The 20057-nt window shown below is 39.5% G+C and overlaps 1 protein-coding gene across 1 annotated transcript in view; it reads left to right on the forward strand.

Moving 5' to 3' along the window:
• Window positions 1–8907: 8907 nt before the first annotated feature.
• CPB2 (carboxypeptidase B2) overlaps window positions 8908–20057 on the forward strand; it is a 48208-nt gene continuing 37058 nt past the window's right edge. Inside the window, exon 1 of the mRNA XM_039254360.1 lies at window positions 8908–8981. Within this exon, the coding sequence (XP_039110291.1) occupies window positions 8908–8981 (74 nt within the window). The remainder of the gene's footprint in view (window positions 8982–20057) is intronic.

Consider the following 20057-nt stretch of genomic DNA (forward strand, 5'->3'; position numbering starts at 1 on the left):
ATCAGTAATCTCTTCCTTTATACTGATAAGGAACATTTATTTGTCTAGATACGATAATTTGTTTTTTGCTCCCCAGTTAATGGATATTTGGATTGTATCAAGTTTTCCTTTTCTTTCATCCTTCCTTCCTTTTTTCTTCCTTCCTTCTTTCCTTCTTTTCTTTCTTTCTTTCTTTCTTTCTTTCTTTCTTTCTTTCTTTCTTTCTTTCTTTCATCATGAATAAAACTGTTAGAGACACTCAGTGTTTTGAATATTCAGCTGTTATGAACATTCAAGTCTTTGCATAGACACTTTTTGCCTTTCACTTGGGTAAATACATAAGGCAAATGTCTGGGACACATAGTAAGCATGTCTAACTTTATAAGAAATTGCCAAACTTTTTCAAAATGACTATACCATTTTGCATTCCTGCAAACAATGTATGAGAGTTCAAGGTATTCTATATCCTCACTATTACTTCATATTGTTAGCCTTTTTTTTCATTTGGTCACTCCACAGGTGGGTAGTGATATATCATTGTGGTTTTAATGTGCATTTCCTTAATAATTAATGATATTGAGTGTGTGGTTGCTGGACATTTTTATATTTGGGAAAGTGTCTGTATAGTCTGCTCACTAAAATTTTTTTTTGGTCTTATTCCTGATTTCTAAATGTTCTATATATGTGTTGGATGTAAATCCCTTACCCAATATGTGTTTTGAAAATATTTTCTTTTAGTTCATGGCTTGTCTTTTCATTTTGTTAAAAGTGTCTCTTAAAGAATGAGTGCTTTTAATTTTGATGAAGTCCAGTTTTCAAATTTTTCTTTTGTGATTTGTGTTTTTTATGTTCTGCCTAAAAAAATCTTTGCCTGACTTGATTTCTTTAGGTTCAGCCATCAGAAGCCTCCACAAGAAAACAAAGGAAAGGAGGAAAGTGAGGTCAGGACTTTTTTTTCTTCTGGCTCCTTCCATGCAAGATTAGGAAAAACTGGTTGAGTTTCTCAATGAGAACTCACAGTTTCTGTCAATCAGTTCTCTGTGTATGGCTCTGTGTATTTCCAGGTTCTTATCTTTTCAGATACTAGTTACTAGCCTTGGTATATTCAATGACCTTTTGTTATTTCCCTCTACCCTGCCCAATGTAAACAATACTTTTATTAAACTCCCCCAAACTAACCAAATTGAGTGTGCCACTTGGCAGTATTCACCAGGGAGTCTTCTTAAGTTTAACAAAACTTTCAGACTTATGCAACCTTCACCTGCTTCATTCAGCACCATTCACTCAGAGATACATAAGATAGAAACCAAAGCTTGACACTAAGCAATGTCAGGAGTGCCTGTTGTATTTGAATACAATTTGAATACAATGAAACACTCTACACAGCTCTTCCATGCTCCCCAAATGACATTTCAGGTGTGAAGGAATGAGATTTACATCAGGAAGGTATAAGAATCACCCTGGCTTAGAAGCCCCAAGCCCCCACTAGCCAACCTTTTGTAATCACTTCACAGGCATAGATTCCTGAGTCCCTGTAGAGACATGCCCAGTTACAAAAGTCACAAAATTCAGAGAAGCCTAAGGCTATGATGTCCCAATCAGCTCACTTATTGTATCTCCTAGTCCAGCAGCAATTTACCTGTTAAGGGTTATTTCTACCATAAATAATATTGCCTAAAACTTAGCTGACCTTTTACCTTTATCAAGTTCTCAGGGAAACAGAATGAGAAAGATAAATGAAAGTCAGATTTTCATGCAGAAACATCCATTCCTCACTGGATCACAGACTATGTAATCTCTGTATCTCTTTTTGTTTATTTAAATTATCATAGAAAAATGGTAGTATGCTAAAATATTCCCTATGTTTTTCTGTATTTGTGCTTGGATTTCTATCACATTTTGCTTTATGTTTTAGTGGTGTTTTTTTTCAATTCATAAAGTTTAATGACTGTTGTATATTAATTATACCTGTTATCAATCTCAATTTATCTTTGTTCAGTTTAATGCTTTTGCATTGATTGAACTTGCTTTGTCTGATTTCAACACTACCGCCTTTAAAAAGTTAATAGACTATTTTTAGGAGCAGTTCAAGGTTTACAGAAAAACTGATCAGAAAATACAGAGTTCCCACATATCCCTACCTCACCACCCACTTTCCGTTATTATTTACATCTCTTATTAGTATGGTACAATTTGTTACAACTGATGAATCAATATCAATACATTATTGTTAACTAAAACCCATCGTCTACATTAGGGCACTCTTTGTGTAGTACATTCTATGGATTCTAACAAATATATGATGACATGTGTCCATCAATATAGTCTTATACAGAACAGTTTCACTGACCTAAAAACCCTCTGTGTTCCCCCAATGCCTCCTCCTTTCCTCCCCCCAGCCCCAGTGCAATCACTGATCTTACCGTCTCCAGTTTTGCCTTTTCCAGAATGTCACGTAAGTGGAATCCTACAGTATGCAGCCTTTTCAAATTGGCTTCTTTCCCTAACAAGAAACTTTTAAGTGTGTCCATGTCTTTCTATGGCTTGATAGCTCATTGCGTTTTATTGCTCCACACTAGCTTTTGTTTCTGTTTTGTTGATGTCTTGTTCTACATACCTTCTATTTTTAGCTTTTATAGGTTGTTCTCCTTTAGGTATAAACATTAAAAAAAAATAAAAGTACAAAGTGACTACCTGCTACTGGGAAAGAGGCAAGAGATCTGGGAGCCTTTTCCTATGTAGCTGAAGGCTGAGGGCAGAGCAGGAGGAATGAGAGCTAATCTTGAGGCCATCAGACCCTGCGAAAGAGGATTTGCTCCTGTTCTTAAGTAATTTGAGACTGTGGTAAACAAAATGTACTGAAAATAACAGCAAAGCCCAAACCCAGCTCAAATGCAGCCTAGATTAACTCAATCCTTCACACTAGTGGCCTGAAGAAGAAGATATATGACCTATTCAGGGCATAAATACTATTTACATTAGTCTATTCTATTCTTTTGTACATAATATCTGACATTCAATAAAAAATGATAAGCAGGTGAAAAAAACAAGAACATGTGACCTAACTTTAAGAAAGGAAATATTTAGGAGCACCTGGGTGGCTCAGTCAGTTAAGAGTCTGACTCTTGATTTCAGCTCAGGTCATCATCTCATGGTTCATGAGATCGAGCCCCACATCAGTCAGCACAAAGCCTGCTTGGACTTCTCTCTCTCTCCCTCTCTCTCAGTCCCTCCCTAACTCATTCTCTCTCACTATCCCTCAAAATAAATAAATAAACTTAAAGAAAGAGGAAATGGTTAAAAGAACCAGATGTAGAAATTGCCCACGACCAACATGGAGGAACAGCAGTGAAAAAAAAAATTTTTTTAAATGAGTACAAGTGTCAGACATGAAAAACATGATATGGAAATGAAGAATTATTTTAATGGACTTACCAGCAAAGTGCAGTTAGCAGGGAATGAATAAGTGAACTTGATGCCAAATCAATAGAAAGTGTCTAAGCCAAAGCACAGGAGAAAAAAAATAGTTAAGAAATAAAACATAGCCCTGTGTTGGGCTCTGTGCTGATGGTGCAGAGCCTACTTGGGATTCTCTCTGCCCCTCCTCCACTCACACTGTCTCTGTCTCTGTCAAAATAAATAAATAAACTTAAGGAAAAAAAATAAAACATAGAATTTTTCTAGTTATTATTGCTGTTTAAAAAAAAATTACTTCATCAGTGCCTGGGTGGCTCAGTTGATTAAGCACCCAACTCTTGATTTCAGCTTAGGTCATGATCTCATGGTTGTGAGATTGAGCCCCACAGTGGACTCCGTGCTGGACATTCGGCCTGCTTAAGATTCACTCTCTCTCTCCTTCTCTCTCCCTCCCTCTTTTTCTACCCTTCCCCTGCTCTCTCTCTCTTTCTCTCAAATAAATAAATAAAGTGCATTTAAAAAAAATCACTGCAAAACTTAATGGTATAGGTGCACACTTCCACAGTCAAGTGAGTCCACAGGGAAAAGAAAGTTTTTAGTAAATAGTGTTAGAATGACTGGGTGTCTATAAGGAGAATTAAACAGCCTCAAATACTGCCTCATACCACACACAAAGGCTAATTTGAGATAGATTATAAGCCTAAAATAAAGGCCCAAACTAAAAAGCTTCAAGAAGAGTTTCATGATCTTGAATTCATCAAAACCTTCTTAAACAAGACAGAGAACATACCAATAATCAAAGAAAAAATTGATAGATTGAATTCACCAAAATTAAAAATGTCTGTTCCTCAAAAGGCACCAATAAAAAGTGGCTGAGCTACCAAGTGGCAAAAAACATTCATAAAACATATATCTGACAAAGAAACTGTATCCAAAGTACATAAAGAACTCCTATAAGTTATGATAAAAACAGAAACAATTGAATTTTCCAAAATGGTCAAAAGACTCTAACAGACACTTCCCAAAGGAAGATACATTCATAATACTTCTATCTGACAAAGGCCTGATGTCCAGAATATAGGTAACTCCTACAAATCAGTAGTAACACAAATGGGCAAATGGGGCACTTAGGTGGCTCAGTCAGTTAAGCATTTGACTCTTGGCTTCAGCTCAGGTAATGATCTTGCAGCTTTCTAAGTTTGAGCCCTCCATCAGGCTCTGTACTGCCAGTGCAGAGCCTGCTTGGGATTCTCTCTCTCTCCCCCCCTCTCCTTCTGCTCCTCTCCCACCTGTGCTATCTCTGTCTCTCTAAAAATAAATAAATAAACTAACAAAAAAATTAGGCAAATGATTTGAACACACACACACACAGACACACACACAGAGCCCAGAAACAGAAAAAAATCTTAATGTCGTCAGTCATTATGAATTGTAAATTAATATCAAAATTTCTTACCACCACACTCTTGCTGGAATGGCTAAAATAAAAAACACTGCATCAGGTAACAAGGATGTGGATCAACTAGAACCCTAATATAGTGTCAGTGGGAGTATAAAATGATATAATCACTTTGGAAAAAGGCACAACAGTTGCTTTTAAAACTAAGTATCCCTATTACCTAGCAATTCAATTTCTTGATATTTACCCAAGAGAAATGAAAACATTTATCCACCAAAAAAGCAGCTCTGCTCTATTCATAATAGCCCCAGACTGAAAATATCCCAGATGTCTATTAACAGGAGAATGGGTAAACAAATACTGTTATATTGCTCAATGATGAAAAGGAATGAATTTCTGGCACATATAGCAACATGAATGAGCAAAAGGAACCTGACACAAAAGAGTACATGCTATAAGCCATAGACTGAATGTTTGCATCCTTCCTATCCTTCACACATATGTTGAAGCCTAATCCCCTATATGATGGTATTTGGATGGAGTCTTTGGGAGATGATTCAATCGTAATGGTGGATCCCTTATGAATGGGATTACTGCACTTATAACAGAGATCCCAGAGAGCTCTATCATTTCATTTTCATTTTCTTTCTGCGACACAAGGGCACAGCAAGAAGGCAGCCATCTAAGAACCAAGAAGTGGGTTCTCACCAGACACTGAATCTGTGCCCTGGACTTGGACTTCCCACTTTCCAGAACTGTGAGAAATTAATGTTTTCATTTTGGCCAGTCAGTCTATGGTATTTTTGCTACAACACCTTGAACTGACTAGGACAATATATGATTCCATGAAGTTCTAAAACAAGCAAAATTAATCTCTGGTGATAAAATCAGAAGAGTGGCTGCTGGAGTAGAGGGGAAATTGATTGGGAGGAATATCAAAGAACTTCTGTAATGATAGAAATGTTCTATACCTTGATGGGGGTGTGGGTTACTCAAGCATATGTATTTTTCTAGATTAATCTAACCATACACTTAAGATCTGTGTATTTCAATGTATGTACTTCAGTTTAATATTTTTTTAAACATTTATTCATTTTTGAGAGACAGAGCCTGAGTGGGTGGAGGGGCAGAGAGAGAGGGAGAAATGGAATCTGAAGCAGACGCCAGGCTCTGAGCTGTCAGCACAGAGCCCCAAGTGGGGCTCAAACTTAGGAACTGGGAGATCATGACCTGAGCTGAAGTCGGACACTTAACCAACTGAGCTACCCAGGCGCCCCTATGTACTTCCATTTTCAAAAGATAGTGCCCACTGCTCCCTAGGACTGATTTATAAGTATCTGCTGGTCTATAAGAGACAGAGGAGTAACTAAGCCAGTAACTAAGTTAAGTCATCCTGACTGATGATTGGAGCTTTGAAAGGCATGATACTATCATGGTGTGGAAACTCCAAAAACCAGTTTAAGATAATGTTCTGGATCGGAAACCCAGGGGCTACTTGGTGGTGTATGCAGAATGGAGAGAAGTGAGCACAGAAGGAGAAAGACGGAAAGGAAAACAAAAGACTTAAAATGAGCCTGCAAACTAAGGTTCCAAATCACAGAAGAAATCAAATGCTAAGAGAGGTAGTCAACAAATACTCAGAGCATGAGATCATCTCAAATATAATCCTTTAAAGCAAGTCTAACACAGATGTTAAAATAAGTATTTGAAGGATTCTCAGCAAGAGTTCTGAAAGAAACATATCCATTAAAAATTAAAAACAAACGCTTTAAAATATTTTAAAATACTGATATAAAAGCAAATGGGTAAATGTGAAAAAAGCAATTGTAAAAGTTGGAAAAGATTTGTAAAGTTATTGAAATTAAAAACAAAAAACCATACAGCTCAATTGACTATGTAATCTAAACTAAACACAAAGAATGAATTTGTGCATTTGAAGGTAGTACTGAGAAGCTAACCCAGGGCTCAGCATACAGAGACACAGACTATGATTTTTAAAAACATGAAAAGACAGTTGCAAGACATGGAAGGTAGACCAAGAAACTCCAAAGGGAGCCCCTAAAGAGGACTAGCAGAGATACAATCACCAAAGAAATAATAAAATGGTTTTCCCAAACTGAAGAAATGTCTAAATCCTCAGATCAAAATTACATTCCATGTTCCTAGCTAGATAATAAAAAATAAATTCACATGTAGACAAGAGTAATGGATCTGAAAAGTATAAAAGATAAAGATAGTCCATAATTATTTAAAAGTCATCGAGTGGAAAGAACAGCTGATCTGCAGAGGAACAGACCTGACAAGAAGTCAAAAGATGTTGGAAGATCTGTCATTCTAGAATATTACATTCAGCTCGATTAGTCTCTGAAGGTGAGGGCAGAATGAAGTTCTTGTCAGACATATAAAGTGTAACGAACTCTACCACCAATAAATCTTCACTTCAACTAAAAGTTGCTTTTTGAAAGATTGCTTTAGTGAGAAGAAATGTAAGCCTGGAGAGGAGACATAGGATACAAATAAATAGAGAACACAAAAACTGATAAAATTTGTCAGTAAATTTTAACTATTGACTGTTACTTTAAAGTTACTTTTTGTTTCAAAAAACAAGGTAAAAGTCCTTGGGTTAGTTTTTCCTCTCTCCCTTTCAAGTGTAGTTATGTTACTCATTGAAAGTATAATACAGTTTGGGGCTCTTGGGTGGCTCAGTTGGTTAAGCATCTGACTTAGGCCATCAGGCTGTCTGCCGTCAGTACAGATCCTGCTTTGGATCTTCCGTCTGCCTCTCTCTCTGCCCCTCCCCAATGCTCTCTGTCTCTCTCTCTCTCTCAAAATAAATAAACATTTTAAAAATGTCTTTAAAAAAAACATTATTCAATTCATGTGTTTTCCTTGTATTTATTTACTTGTGAGTTTTGAGCAGGAGAAAAATTAACATGGTTCTAAAAATTCTATAGTATTTTTGAATTCTGAAGTACTCAAAAATGTTTACTCAAAGAAGTGTTCTTTCTCCCATGTCTTCTTCCCTGTTCTTATTCTTTCATCTTTTCCACTCAGTTTTCTAACCTACCTGCTGTAGGTAACTATAATCTAATGGATTTCTGGTCTTTTCTTCCTGTGTATCTTTCTCTAAAAGGAACAGATACACTTGTGTATTCTTTTTCTTCTTCTTTCTCATACAAAAGATAGTTTCAGTGGAGATCACTTTTAATCCATTAAATACATTTTAATAGCTTTGATTCTCAGAGAGAGATGTTTGAAATCTTCATCCTTACCTTCTCAGAAGTCTACTGTTGGAATGTTTTATTTTGCAAATTTGCCTGCCCTGACCTCAAGAACATTCAAATGCAAGGAACAGAGGGAATTTAGAGAATACCTGGGCCTCATCCACTTACAGAGGTAAGATGTGGCCTTAAACCAGACAAAATGTTCTGATGGTACCTTCAGAATGACATGTGATAGCTTTGATTTAGATAATGGCTCTTATGGTGACCTTTCCTAAATAAATATGAATTCAAAGCAATCTGATTTTTTTTTAATGCACAAAGAACTCTCTAGAACATAATATTCCTATTCTCTTACAGGGGGTGGGGGAGGGCCCATCACTTCATATGAACAAGGAAAAATCCCTTTAAATGGAGATTCTGTAATCCTCTATGCAAGTTCTCCTTCTCATCCTTTTAAGAGCCACAAATTTCAGAAACTCACCTTCTACGTCTTCATCTAAGTTGAAAATGTTGAAATGATAGAGACAAGGGAAGATCTCTTTAGTATTCCATGGGAGGCTTCCCTCAGCACGGGTTACCAGTCATTAGCCAATACTCCAGGGCCATGGTTCTTCAACAAGTCACACGTTTCTGCAACATTCCTATACTTTTTTTCTTGGCCTCATCTTCCCTGAGGAGTTAAATATTTTCTAGATGGTCTAAAGTAAGAACAACACTCATCATGCTTTATTTTTCGAGGGCGGAAATAGAAGCTAAGTCAATTGATCACAGGAATGAGAGGGAACATGCCATTATATTTTAACCAGTGTGTAAAGAAGGCTCTTAGGTAACCAGGCATCCGGGCCCTTCTCTCCAAAGAATTTTGTTATTCAGCAAATTGCTGTTGGGATGAAGCTTTATAGCTTTGAAGTCCTTGTAGCCATCTTCCTCTTGTGTGAGCGGCATGTCTTCGCTTTTCAGAGGTAACCCAATAGAATCTTAGATGGTGGGGGGCCATTTTCCTCGCTTGTTTGCCCCCCATGGATTCCAGTCAGTGCACTAACCTGGGGAAGCAAAACATTAAAAGCTTGAAGGTCAGCTCTTTCTGAAACTCTCTGCATTGCTCTGACAAATAGTACATTTCAGTGTCATAAGGATCTCACTAGATCCAGGGGCTTGTTTTCTTATTACCTTATCTCTCTCTTATTACCGAGAGAACGCTGGAGGACATGTATATTAAGTGACTAGGGAGATTAAAGAAATAGAAGCTTTTATAAAAAAAATTATTTTAACTCTAACACATCACATGATTTACATTTTCTGCCACCACATCCAAAATATATTAACTGGATAATTTGCATTAACTAGGAATAAAACAACTCTGGGTAGCTACAAATACTTTTACATGGAACGCGGCAAGGAGAAGAGGGTAAAGGTATGAAATATAAGGTTTCGGTTGAGCAAGGGATATGAAAGGAAGAATGGCTGTGTTATAGAGAGCACATATAGAGGCATATCTATTTTTATTTTGCTCAGTAGAGTGGTTCCCTGGAGATTTTCTACTAAAACCACATAGCAGAACACAAATTAACCAGCACATATAACATGATGTATGACAAATAGTACCAAGTTATGTGTAATATTGTAATTTATTAACTAGTGAAATCATAAATTTTAAAGATTGATATTGTTTCCTTTGGAATTACCTTATTTTTCCCTCTTTGTTTTGCTTCTAAGATTCTTTCCTTCTCTAATTATCTTTGAGACAAATGTCTCTCCCCACTTGGGGAATGGTAGAGAGAGAAAGGACATGCCAGGGACAGGGAAAATTGTACCAAAAATACTTTTCTAAGTCAGAAAGAGCTGCTGGATGGCATTTGAGAACACAGAGCTTGAGAGCCTGACACTGTTTGTACAGCATCACCGATCTAACTGTACCTGGTTGACTCTTTTTTGTTCAATATGATTATCAAGTGTCATGCAGCAAATTCCATCACCAAATAATGATTGTTATTGAACTGATATGGGAGTCAAATTGCCACAATAATTAGTGACTCATATCTCTATGTGTTATCAATAAATCAGATGACTATAATTTCTAAGGTCCTTGCCAGGTCTAACTTGATGATTGGCTTTAATTAAAGGTAAGCGAGAAAGAAGGAGGAAAACTGATATCAATGTGTCCAGCTGGGTACTATAGACATTGGCATCGTCATCCACTGAGAGGAGAAAGGGAGGGGGACACACGGTTATCTGGCACCTGTGTTGCCTCATGCACTCGGCTCGGTAACGTAGAAACGTCACCTCATTAAGTGCCTACAATCCTACACCCTAGGAATCTTTTTTTTTTAATGTTTTATTTATTAATGAGAGAGAGAGAGAGCAGGGGAGGGTCAGAGAGAGAGAGAGACACAGAATCTGAAACAGGATCCAGGTTCTGAGCTGGCTGTCAGCACAGAGCCCGATATGAGGCTCGAACCCACAAACCGTGAGATCATGGCCTGATCTGAAGTCGGACGCTTAACTGACTGAGCCACCCAGGTGCCCCCCTAGGAATCTTTGTGGTAACATCTTACAGAGAAGGAAACTGAGCCCTAGGAAGGGTAAATCAAAGAGTAAAGTGTAGAGTTTGGATTCAGAATCACATTCTCACATCAACTCATTTCACTGTGTCGGACTACCTCTAAAAAATCTAGAAATTAGGAAGAGAGCTAATTTGACGGAGGTCAGATTTAATCACGGTGAGTTTGGGGCTAGAAGTCCAGTATCATGGTCCTGACCTCGGTGGGTGAGTGGTGATGCCATGCTAGCCCCTTGGCAGCATCCTCAGGGCCGGGCCAGCTGCTGTGGAGCTTGGTGGGCTCACCTGAATGCTACCATTTGGATCATATCATGAACTGAATCCTACATAAGACAATCATTAACGAGCTACTCCAAAAGCTTTCCCATGTCGCTTCAAAATGAGAAAGCATATAACAGCTTGGTGGAACTAAATATTATGCAAATAAAGGACTTACACAAAAAAATATAATGAAGAAATGAATGAGAAAATTCCTTCATGCATGGCTCTTCTTACAAAATTTTCTTCAGCATATACTTTGGTGTCTGATGGATACTTACATGAAGAGAGGAATAAGAATAAGATTATATTTTAACCGATCACATGGTACTGAAAATATTTTAATCCTTTGCCTATACTGTGGTGGTACCTTTGTACTGGGGCACAGCCGCAGCTTTGTGGGTGGATGCATATCTGATTCCTCCCTCCCAGCCCTCCAACAGAAAAACATTCCAAACTCTTCTTTCCATGAGTAAAAATAAGTTCATTTGTTTGTTTTTACCAACTGCTTCTGAGCGCTGCTTTTCCATGAACAGCCTATTACTGAAGCTAAAAGGGAAATCTAATTTCATTCAGGGTGAGAGATATTGATGAATTTTTTCTGGGGGTGAGAATACAACCCCTTCTAAAAAGAGCTAACGACCTGGCTCTTCCCTAAAGCTGGTCTTTGCTACTGTTTTCTTGTCTGATCATTTTCCTAATAACGCTTTGTATTCAGGCAATCTCTTACTGGCTGATTTGGAGGTGCATTTTGATACATCTCATCAGTGAAACGCACCCCTCCCCCCAAGGAGAACCAAAAAAAGTTTTCAAGACATAAATGCAATATGCCAGAGAGAAAGGCAGGCAAGCAAACAAATAAAAACCAAAACAGGTCTCTGCAGTCACTTATTGTTAAAGGCCAAACACTGTAAAGGGCAAAAATGAAATCCTAGCAAGAACCTGGTAAACAGAGACATTAATTGTGTTGTGCTCTGATTACTTAAGTGCAGCCTGTCAGTGGAGGCTATTTATTTGAAACAGAGAAGAGGGGTAAGTACAAAGAAAAGAAGAACGAATCGGAGAGTGGAGGATGGTTGAGGAGAGAGGGCTTCTGAATTATTAATAGACCATAGGACTTGTTCCTTCTGTCGACTTCATACACTATCTGCCACCTGGAGACCAGTTTCTTCTCTTTCCCTTGGTTCTCCCTGATATATTATTTTCATCTTAAGGAACAGGGCACTGTTGGCCTTGCAAAGCTGCAATGCATAAAACAAGATTGTAGCCTTGAGCTATGTTCCACTGTTCAGGGTGGCTTCCCTGCTTTTCAAATTCAAACATAATCTTTCAGAACTAGGGCAAATGTGAACCTTCTCCTTCTAAACCATAGCAAGGGACAGAGCTTGATGAAAATCATCATATTCCTAGAGGGGAAGCAACAGAGGAAATGTTGTCTAGTATCAAAGGCTCGGGATCTGGAGACAGCCCCAGAGCTGCGACTTATAAGTTACCCGGCCTTGGACAATTTACTCATCCTGTCTGAGCGCTGGTTTATTTTTTGCATAAAACGACCTGTGATTTCACTGTGCTTACACTTTTCATTCTATATTCAGTGCAAGATTGCTTTGTTTTAAATTTTCAAATGGTTATTAGTTAAATCCTGTAACTGTATCACTTCAGAGATGCAATCAAAACATGTCTATGTTTTCGTGTCCCTTTGCCCCGTTACATTCCATGCGGTGGAGTAATCTTTCTCTGCCCCTGCATGGAAAGTGTGCAGATTCTGGCTTTTTAGTCTGCTCTTAAGTAACTGATAATTTTGGGGTCGTGTTAACATGCAGACAATCTCAATTTAGAGACTAGGATATTGGATCCATTCAAGGTATTATACAAATGTCAGTCTTTAAAGGAAAACAACCCTTCACCTCTCTCCATACGTACACCTGACTCTTTTTCTCATTAACCCTTTTCTTGGGCTTTAACTTCTTCAGAACTTTTAAGATTCCTTCTCTGAGGAATTTTCCAGACCAGAGGTAGATGCATCTCTTACTAGGTGGCCTTTTGTGACTCCATGTTTCACCCCTAGGAAACGTGCGTTCATTCCCAGGTTCTTGCCCTGTGGGCGACACTATCAGACACTCAGCTTCTGAGTTATAACTAAGCACCATGAAGGGTTTCTTTGGTTTTAATTACTATCCAACCAACTGGAGACCAGCCACATGCAGTTTTAGCTTCCTTGGGAGCAAGCCAGGCACCTTGTGTCTCTAAACTTGAGGGAAAGTGTCCAGACTCTACCATTACCTTTTGGAAGTCCCCCCTACTAGGTGGAGATGAAGGAAGTAACCCCCCCCAAACTTCATCCCTTTTGGGAGAAGGGGTTCTGACCAAACTGTGACAACTTGCTCCAGAAAAATATTTTCACTACCTCTTCTCTCTGTCTCCACCCAGACTGCTTTTCATAGCTTCTTTCTGACGAAGAAAGGGGGCATAGAGTCAGGAAACTGATTTTCAGAACTTGTGTACATTCTCCATAAGGTGACCTGACGGACCCTCATCCCGTTCCCTGACCCTACTGTGCTTGCACGTTCGCCAAAGAGATGGAGACAGCAAGAGTCTAGCTCACCATAGCTGGAACTTGGATACACCAGTATATTTTATGGTATATTTTACCCCCATAATGTTAGTCTTCCACTTTTCCCAATTTACTTTTCTGCATTTTCTTAAAATTTTTCTCCTTAAGAAAGAGACCCATTGGGATAACACATTTTTTTTACCTTTACATTTTCTTTTTCTTTCTCTTTCTGTTGACTAACTTGGATCAAATACATTAGAAAAATGCCCTTATCTTCTAGTCAACACAGCACTTTCCTTATGTGGATTTGAAATTCAGCCTGTTTGAATAATGGAGAGTTCATAGCTTTGTAAGGCATCCCATTTCATTGTTAGCTTCACTCGTTAGGAAGTTCACTCTCAAATTATTGTAATTTATTTACATGAATCTTCACTTCTTTGTAATTCATATCAGCAGTGCTTTGAGTTTTTCACTCTTTAGCTCAAATCCCCCAAATGGGGCCCAATCACCATGTAAATAAGGGCCATAATCCTGATCCCAGGTTTTAAGACCTTTGATTCAGGTCAGGTCCTATCCTGCCCATTCATCCTGGTTCTGCTTCCTGTTACATCCCAATATAAGCCCATATTCTTGCCCATGTGGATTATTGGTCGTTCCATGAGCTCTGATTTTTCCTTCTTACACATCAACACTTATACCATTTCATCTCCAATTCATTTGCCTAACTTCTACCTACCTCAGTCATCTGGCATCACTTCCCTTTCATTTACAAGATCCTGCTCATCTCAGAAGTCCAACTCAGAGTGTCTCCATCCTCTGACGACCTCAGCCCCAAATAACTTTTGACTTTGTATTGTTGTAACAGAGAATGCAAACTCAGAGAGCACTTACATGGTTTATGCCACACATTAGATGTTTGTATCTGTTGTGGATTTGTTTCCCGAGAAAGCAGTCTCTGAGATAGAGATTTTGCATGTATGAAGTTTACTGGAAAGTGATCTTGGGACCAACATTTGTGCAGGAATGAAAGAAACAGAAGTGAATAGAGAAGGAATTGAACTGTGACACAGTCACACAAAAGGCCTGGGAGCCCTGAAGATTAGTTGTCTTGCAGAGCTGTCTCCGATTGGGGCAAAGGGTATATGCCTCTATAACCCATACTTATTAGCAGAATGTGGACTGTACTTGAGAGAGAGCATGACTTTGGCACATGGCCTTCTTCAGTCAAGGAAAAGTCCTGGAAAGGGACTCGAGTGACAGCTGGAAACACCTGTGGAAGCTGGGAAAATGAGAATTATTTCCTGGATGGGGACTGGGGCAGCACAACATGGCATTTCCTACAGTCTAGCTCTTGTGCCATTCAGACCAATCTACTTCAGAAATAAGCTTTGAGAGCAGCTCCTCTGGGATTCTGGTTGCTTTCTTCCCCTGGAGGCAAGATATGAGAAGCACATTAGTGGGATGAACTACAGCCCATCACAGTTACATCTAGTCCTGAGACAATAAGCAATACTCATCATTTTCCTTTTCTACAATCCATTCTGTTTTCCCTTCAGCAGCACCTACTGGTGTCCAGGTGACTTACCTGGTGAGATGACCCAGACCCTTAACCTTCAAGAGTCTGAGCCTCCAATCACCATGCCGTCTTGAGCCATGGCTGTTGTACTTGTCCATATACATCAAAGTTGGAGAAGGGAGTATTACAGAATGCATAAGTTTATCACGTGCATACCAAATGTACTCTTTCCTGCCAGCCTGACTGTGTGAATGCAGCCCTCAATATACTCCTGATGATCAAAGTCACTTACACCTTCCAGGATAACTCTCCTCCTTCCTGGTGATCTTTTGGGACAAGGAGACTGAAATGACTGGGTAGCAGAAACAGCTGTCGGTTTAATAAGACTCTTGCCATGCCCCTTGTGGGGTCTCTGGTAACCAGAACTTTTAGATTTGCAGAGCTGTATTTATAGATTTATAGAGTACAAATACTCCAAATTCACCTGGAATGATGGTAAAGAAACCCACTTCAACTTGGTTCCTGGAACCATGTATTCTATCTTGTGGAGACACCACACTGTATACTGATTATTTATTTAAAATATATACTGCATCCTAGAGGATGTTGTATCTTTCCAAGCTGGCACCTCAGCTAATCTATTCTAATGGCTGTATGAGGCTGACAGCTTCTGGGTGGTGTGGTATGTGAAATGCCAGGTGGATCCCACAGTAATGTGCCCATTCTGCACACCCCTTGTTATAAAATGGATCCCCTAATTGGTTACAGTATTAGGTGAGATCCTGTATCAATCAAACACTATGTAAGTCCTTGTATGGTAACATTAGCTGTGGCCTTGCAGGTAGAAGAGACAAATCAAGACTCAGAGCAGAAGGGGACCAAAGTAGGCAATTTCTCACCAAGTGGTCACTTGATCTCTTTGAGGTATAGTGCTGACTAAAGGGCTTGATTTTGGCTTCTGTTGGTGACAAGTTGGACATTTGGCAACAACAGTTGCCCTATCAATCTTGGTGAGTAGGAACTCATCCCACAGGGCCAGGCATAGCTTCTTCCCTGCCATCATGGCTATTCTGTTCAAGTGCCCTTTGTGCCAGCACTGGGGTGACTGTTGACAGAGGCTAGCTGACATCAACTGCCCACTTATTTTGTTTACATAGTTATTTAGTGCCTATTGTTTTGTGGGTGCTCCATGTTAGGTGTTGTAATGTGCTACAAAGATTGTACTTTCTTCCCACTTCCATAGATCTCCAAGAAGCAGATAGCAACATGGGATTAGACATACAAGAGATGTATTGAGAAAAATACTTGAGAGGAAAAAAGTGAGAAGGGGATAAGAAGAGGCTTTAGGGGGTTGTGTGAGACTACAGTGTAGGTTTACCTCTGTGGAGGAGAAAGAGAAGGAAGGAAAGCAGAACACAGAAGGTCTTAGATCATAGTGCACTTCTAAGAAAGTTTTTGCAAAGTTGATAAGACCATTCTTGATCTAATGTCATCCATCAGAAGAGCCTTCATCTTTCAGTAATGAGCCTGCCTTAGTATCTCCACCATGCTCAGTTATTAGCTGGAAGCAGCCTGTGAAAAATATGGATTTAGCACTAACATAAGGACAGATTTCAAGCACAACAACTGGGACTTCCATCAATTACATATATTACTATTGGTGATCGTAGAGGTGTGTTCTCATGGCTACTACATTCCTCCATTCGCTGGTCATAAGGGACATCCACATGTGGCATGTGTCAATATGAGTTGAGTGTGAAGTACCAGTGTATCAGTAGGGGATGACACAGGGGTCTGGGCCACCTGCTCACGCACCTCATTTGTGTCTTCACATCTTACCTGTGTCTGATCCCAGATGTACCGCTCACTTTTGTCTTATGGTGGATTGGTGGTGGGCCCACCCGACCTCATGACATGAGAGCTATATTAGTTTCCTATTGCTACAGTAACAAATTAGGGTCTTCAAACAACACAAATTTATTATCTTAGCTTCCTGTAGTTTAGAAATTAAAAGTGGGTCTCAATGGGCTGAAATCAAGGTGTCAGCCACCATTGTGTTCTTCTCATGAGGTTCTGAGGGGGCAAATCTGCCTCTTTGCTCTTTCCAGTTCATAGAGGCCATCCTCATTCCTTGGCTTGTGGCCCCTGCTTTTATCTTCAAAGCCAGCAAAGGCAGATTGAGTCCTTTTTGCAGTGAATTACCCTGACCACTTCTTAAGCCAAATCTTCTTCTGCCTCACTTTCTGTCACCCTCTCCACTTTTGAGGATCTTTGAAAAATCACTGGGTTTACCAGATAATCTAACATAATCACCCCATCTCAAAATACTGAACTATATGTGTGAAGTCATTTTTACCATGTAAGGCTCACAGGTTCTAGGGACTAGGACATGGACATTTTAGGGGGGGCCATCATTCTGCCTACCAGAGTGCGTATGACAGCACACAGGTCATGATGCGTGAGACTGAGGCATTCCATTTATACCAGGGCCCAGTAGTATGTCAGGAACTATTTTCTTTTGAAAAGTGTGTAATTCTCCTTTGCAGATGTCATGGCCATGCTGTAGGGGTCTATGTTCTGATCCTTCTGTTGGGACAGGCCAAAACCTCTAAAGGGCATCTTTTCCCACCACGGATGCCCCTATTCCTTTATAAGGTCTCACAGGCCATGTGGCCCAGGTGGCAGGGCTTCTTACACCCCAGCCTGAAACGTTCTGCTCAGAGCTTCTCAGCCACAAAGATGATAGTCTTTCATGTTACCTGAGAAATGGGTTGAAATAGTTATTTCCAAGTGAGGTATATCCAGAACCTGAGACTTACCAGGAATTATGCTCCTTTCTTTATCAGGAGAAGTGTAAAATGTGTGCTTTATTTGGGAGGGAATTTCCCAGCCTATCCCAGATCACTAGACCTTTAAAATTTCCCTACTATGACTCAGAGTTACCTGAGCACATTGCCATAAGTTTCTTTGGAAAGGGATAGAAGAAGTCATGGTCATATATCTTTTCTATGCCATTGCAGGGTCTTTCCCTGTGGGGACTCAACTCTCCACTTCAGGCAAGAGATTCTGCAGCTGAGAACTGGTCTACATCTGGAAACTAGGCAATGGATTGTGACTCTTGATTGGAATAGCTGCCCTTAGCTTCTCTCATATTCATCTTTGATTTATTTTGATTGTAATGATTGAGCAATACTTTTGTTGACTGCCATTTCATTTATCTTGCTCCTGAGAACTCTATGTTCTCTTAACTAACTCTATAGATTTCCGTGGGTCATGTCCTTCTGGCTGCCACCCTGACCTTGCTGTTCATTAAAATAATTGGGCCCAACTTGTCAAGGGTGGTTAAACACTGCCACCTGGCTTCTATTGTATAACCATTCCATCACCCCCATTGTTATTGGGGAGCTCAGCTCTGTAATGTCATCTCTTACTGTCAGCTCTCAGGATCTACTTCCACTTCATACCCTTTTTTAAAAAAACTTATTTTAATGTTTATCTACTTTTGAAAAAGTGTGAGGAGAGAGGGGAAGAGAGAGGGAGACACAGAATCCAAAGTAGGCTCCAGGCTCTGAGCTGTCAGCACAGAGCCCAATGTGGGGCTTGAAACCATGAGACATGAAGTGATGACCTGGGCTAAAGTCGGACATTTAACTGACTGAGCCACCCAGGTGCCCCCTCTCATACCCTCTTAACTAGTAGCTAGGGTTAAGTCATGACATAATCCAGCTTTGGAAGTGCTGAGTGTGTTAAGAAAGGAAAGGGACTATACCCTAGAGAGGTGTACTCGCCCATGACACAGCATTTGCCATTTCAGTTAGGTCCTTGGAAGGTGGTGCTAATTGCTGATAGAACGGTTTTTTGAAAGCTTGGAGAAAACAATGGCCTGCATTTAGTGAACTAGTAATGTCAGGGCTATTATGGCAGATGGTGAAAGAAAAGATTAAAAAAAAAAATCCCTGAACAAGATGTGCCAGGTTAGAAAACCCACCATACTCCCCTGTTGGGCTCAGAGCACCTTCGAAAATAATAAGGAATATGCTAGCAAAACGGTGGCTTTTTCACAGAGTAGCTTTTTAATAGTTTTTTTCCCTGATTAATTAAGAGTTATTTTTTGTGAATAAATAACCTAGAAAGACATAAAATTGGGGAGAAAAACACTGAGATTTCATCCCCTTTAGTAAACATCATTAACATTTTGGTGATCATCCTTTCACATGTTTCTCTGTATATTTATATACACCCTTGTGACTACAGAGACCCTTATTTTTTGAGAGAGAGAGAGAGTGTATGAGTGAGTGAGAGGGACAGGTGCAGAGAGAGAGAATCTTAGTCAGTCTCCATGCTCAACATGGAGCTCAACACGGGGCTCAGACTCAACCCAATGACCCTGGGATCATGACCCAAGTCGAAATCAAGAGTGGGATGCTCAACTGGCTGAGCCACCCAGGTACCTGTCTTTTAAAAAACAATCTTTTTTCCTCTCCCCACTTCCCTCACCTACCCGACCCTTCAATTGCCATTCTTCAACACCCAAATCAATGTTAACTCTGTGCTATTTCTTCGTTCATCAGTTTTCTCCTGCTTTTGACACAGGTAATTTTCCTTTTTCTAATTTATTTATTTTTCACAAAAATGGGATAATATTTTATAGACTTCTCCACATCTTGCTTCTCTCTCTTAGTACATCATGTAAATCCCCCTAAGGTAAATCTAACCCCTTCTTTATAATGGTTACGAAACATTCTACAATGTACAGACACCACCAGCATTCAACAGTTCTCTTACTGACAAGCCTTCACGTGGTTTCTGTTACTGACAAGCCTTCATGTGGTTTCCGGTTTTTGTTACTATGAATGATCCTGCAGTACCTGCCCTTGAACGTATTTCCTTAAGCACTGGTTGAATAGTTTAATGCTAAAACTGTACCAGGGACTGACACAAAATTTCCTAGTCTACTTATTTCTGTGAGCCAGTCTTTCCTGCTTCTGAAAACCAAGTCTCCATAGGCTTATTTCCAGAATTTAAAATCTTTCAATCAGGCTTTCTAAAATAAAACCATCTTCCACCCTGCTATCAAAATTTTTCTTATGAATCACAAGTCAAGTGATGTCTTTTCCTAATTCTTAATTGCCTACAACATAAAGACCGGG

This window comes from Hyaena hyaena, unplaced genomic scaffold (genome assembly GCF_003009895.1).
Source record: "Hyaena hyaena isolate Hyena2069 unplaced genomic scaffold, ASM300989v1 scaffold_483, whole genome shotgun sequence".
NCBI lineage: Eukaryota > Metazoa > Chordata > Mammalia > Carnivora > Hyaenidae > Hyaena > Hyaena hyaena.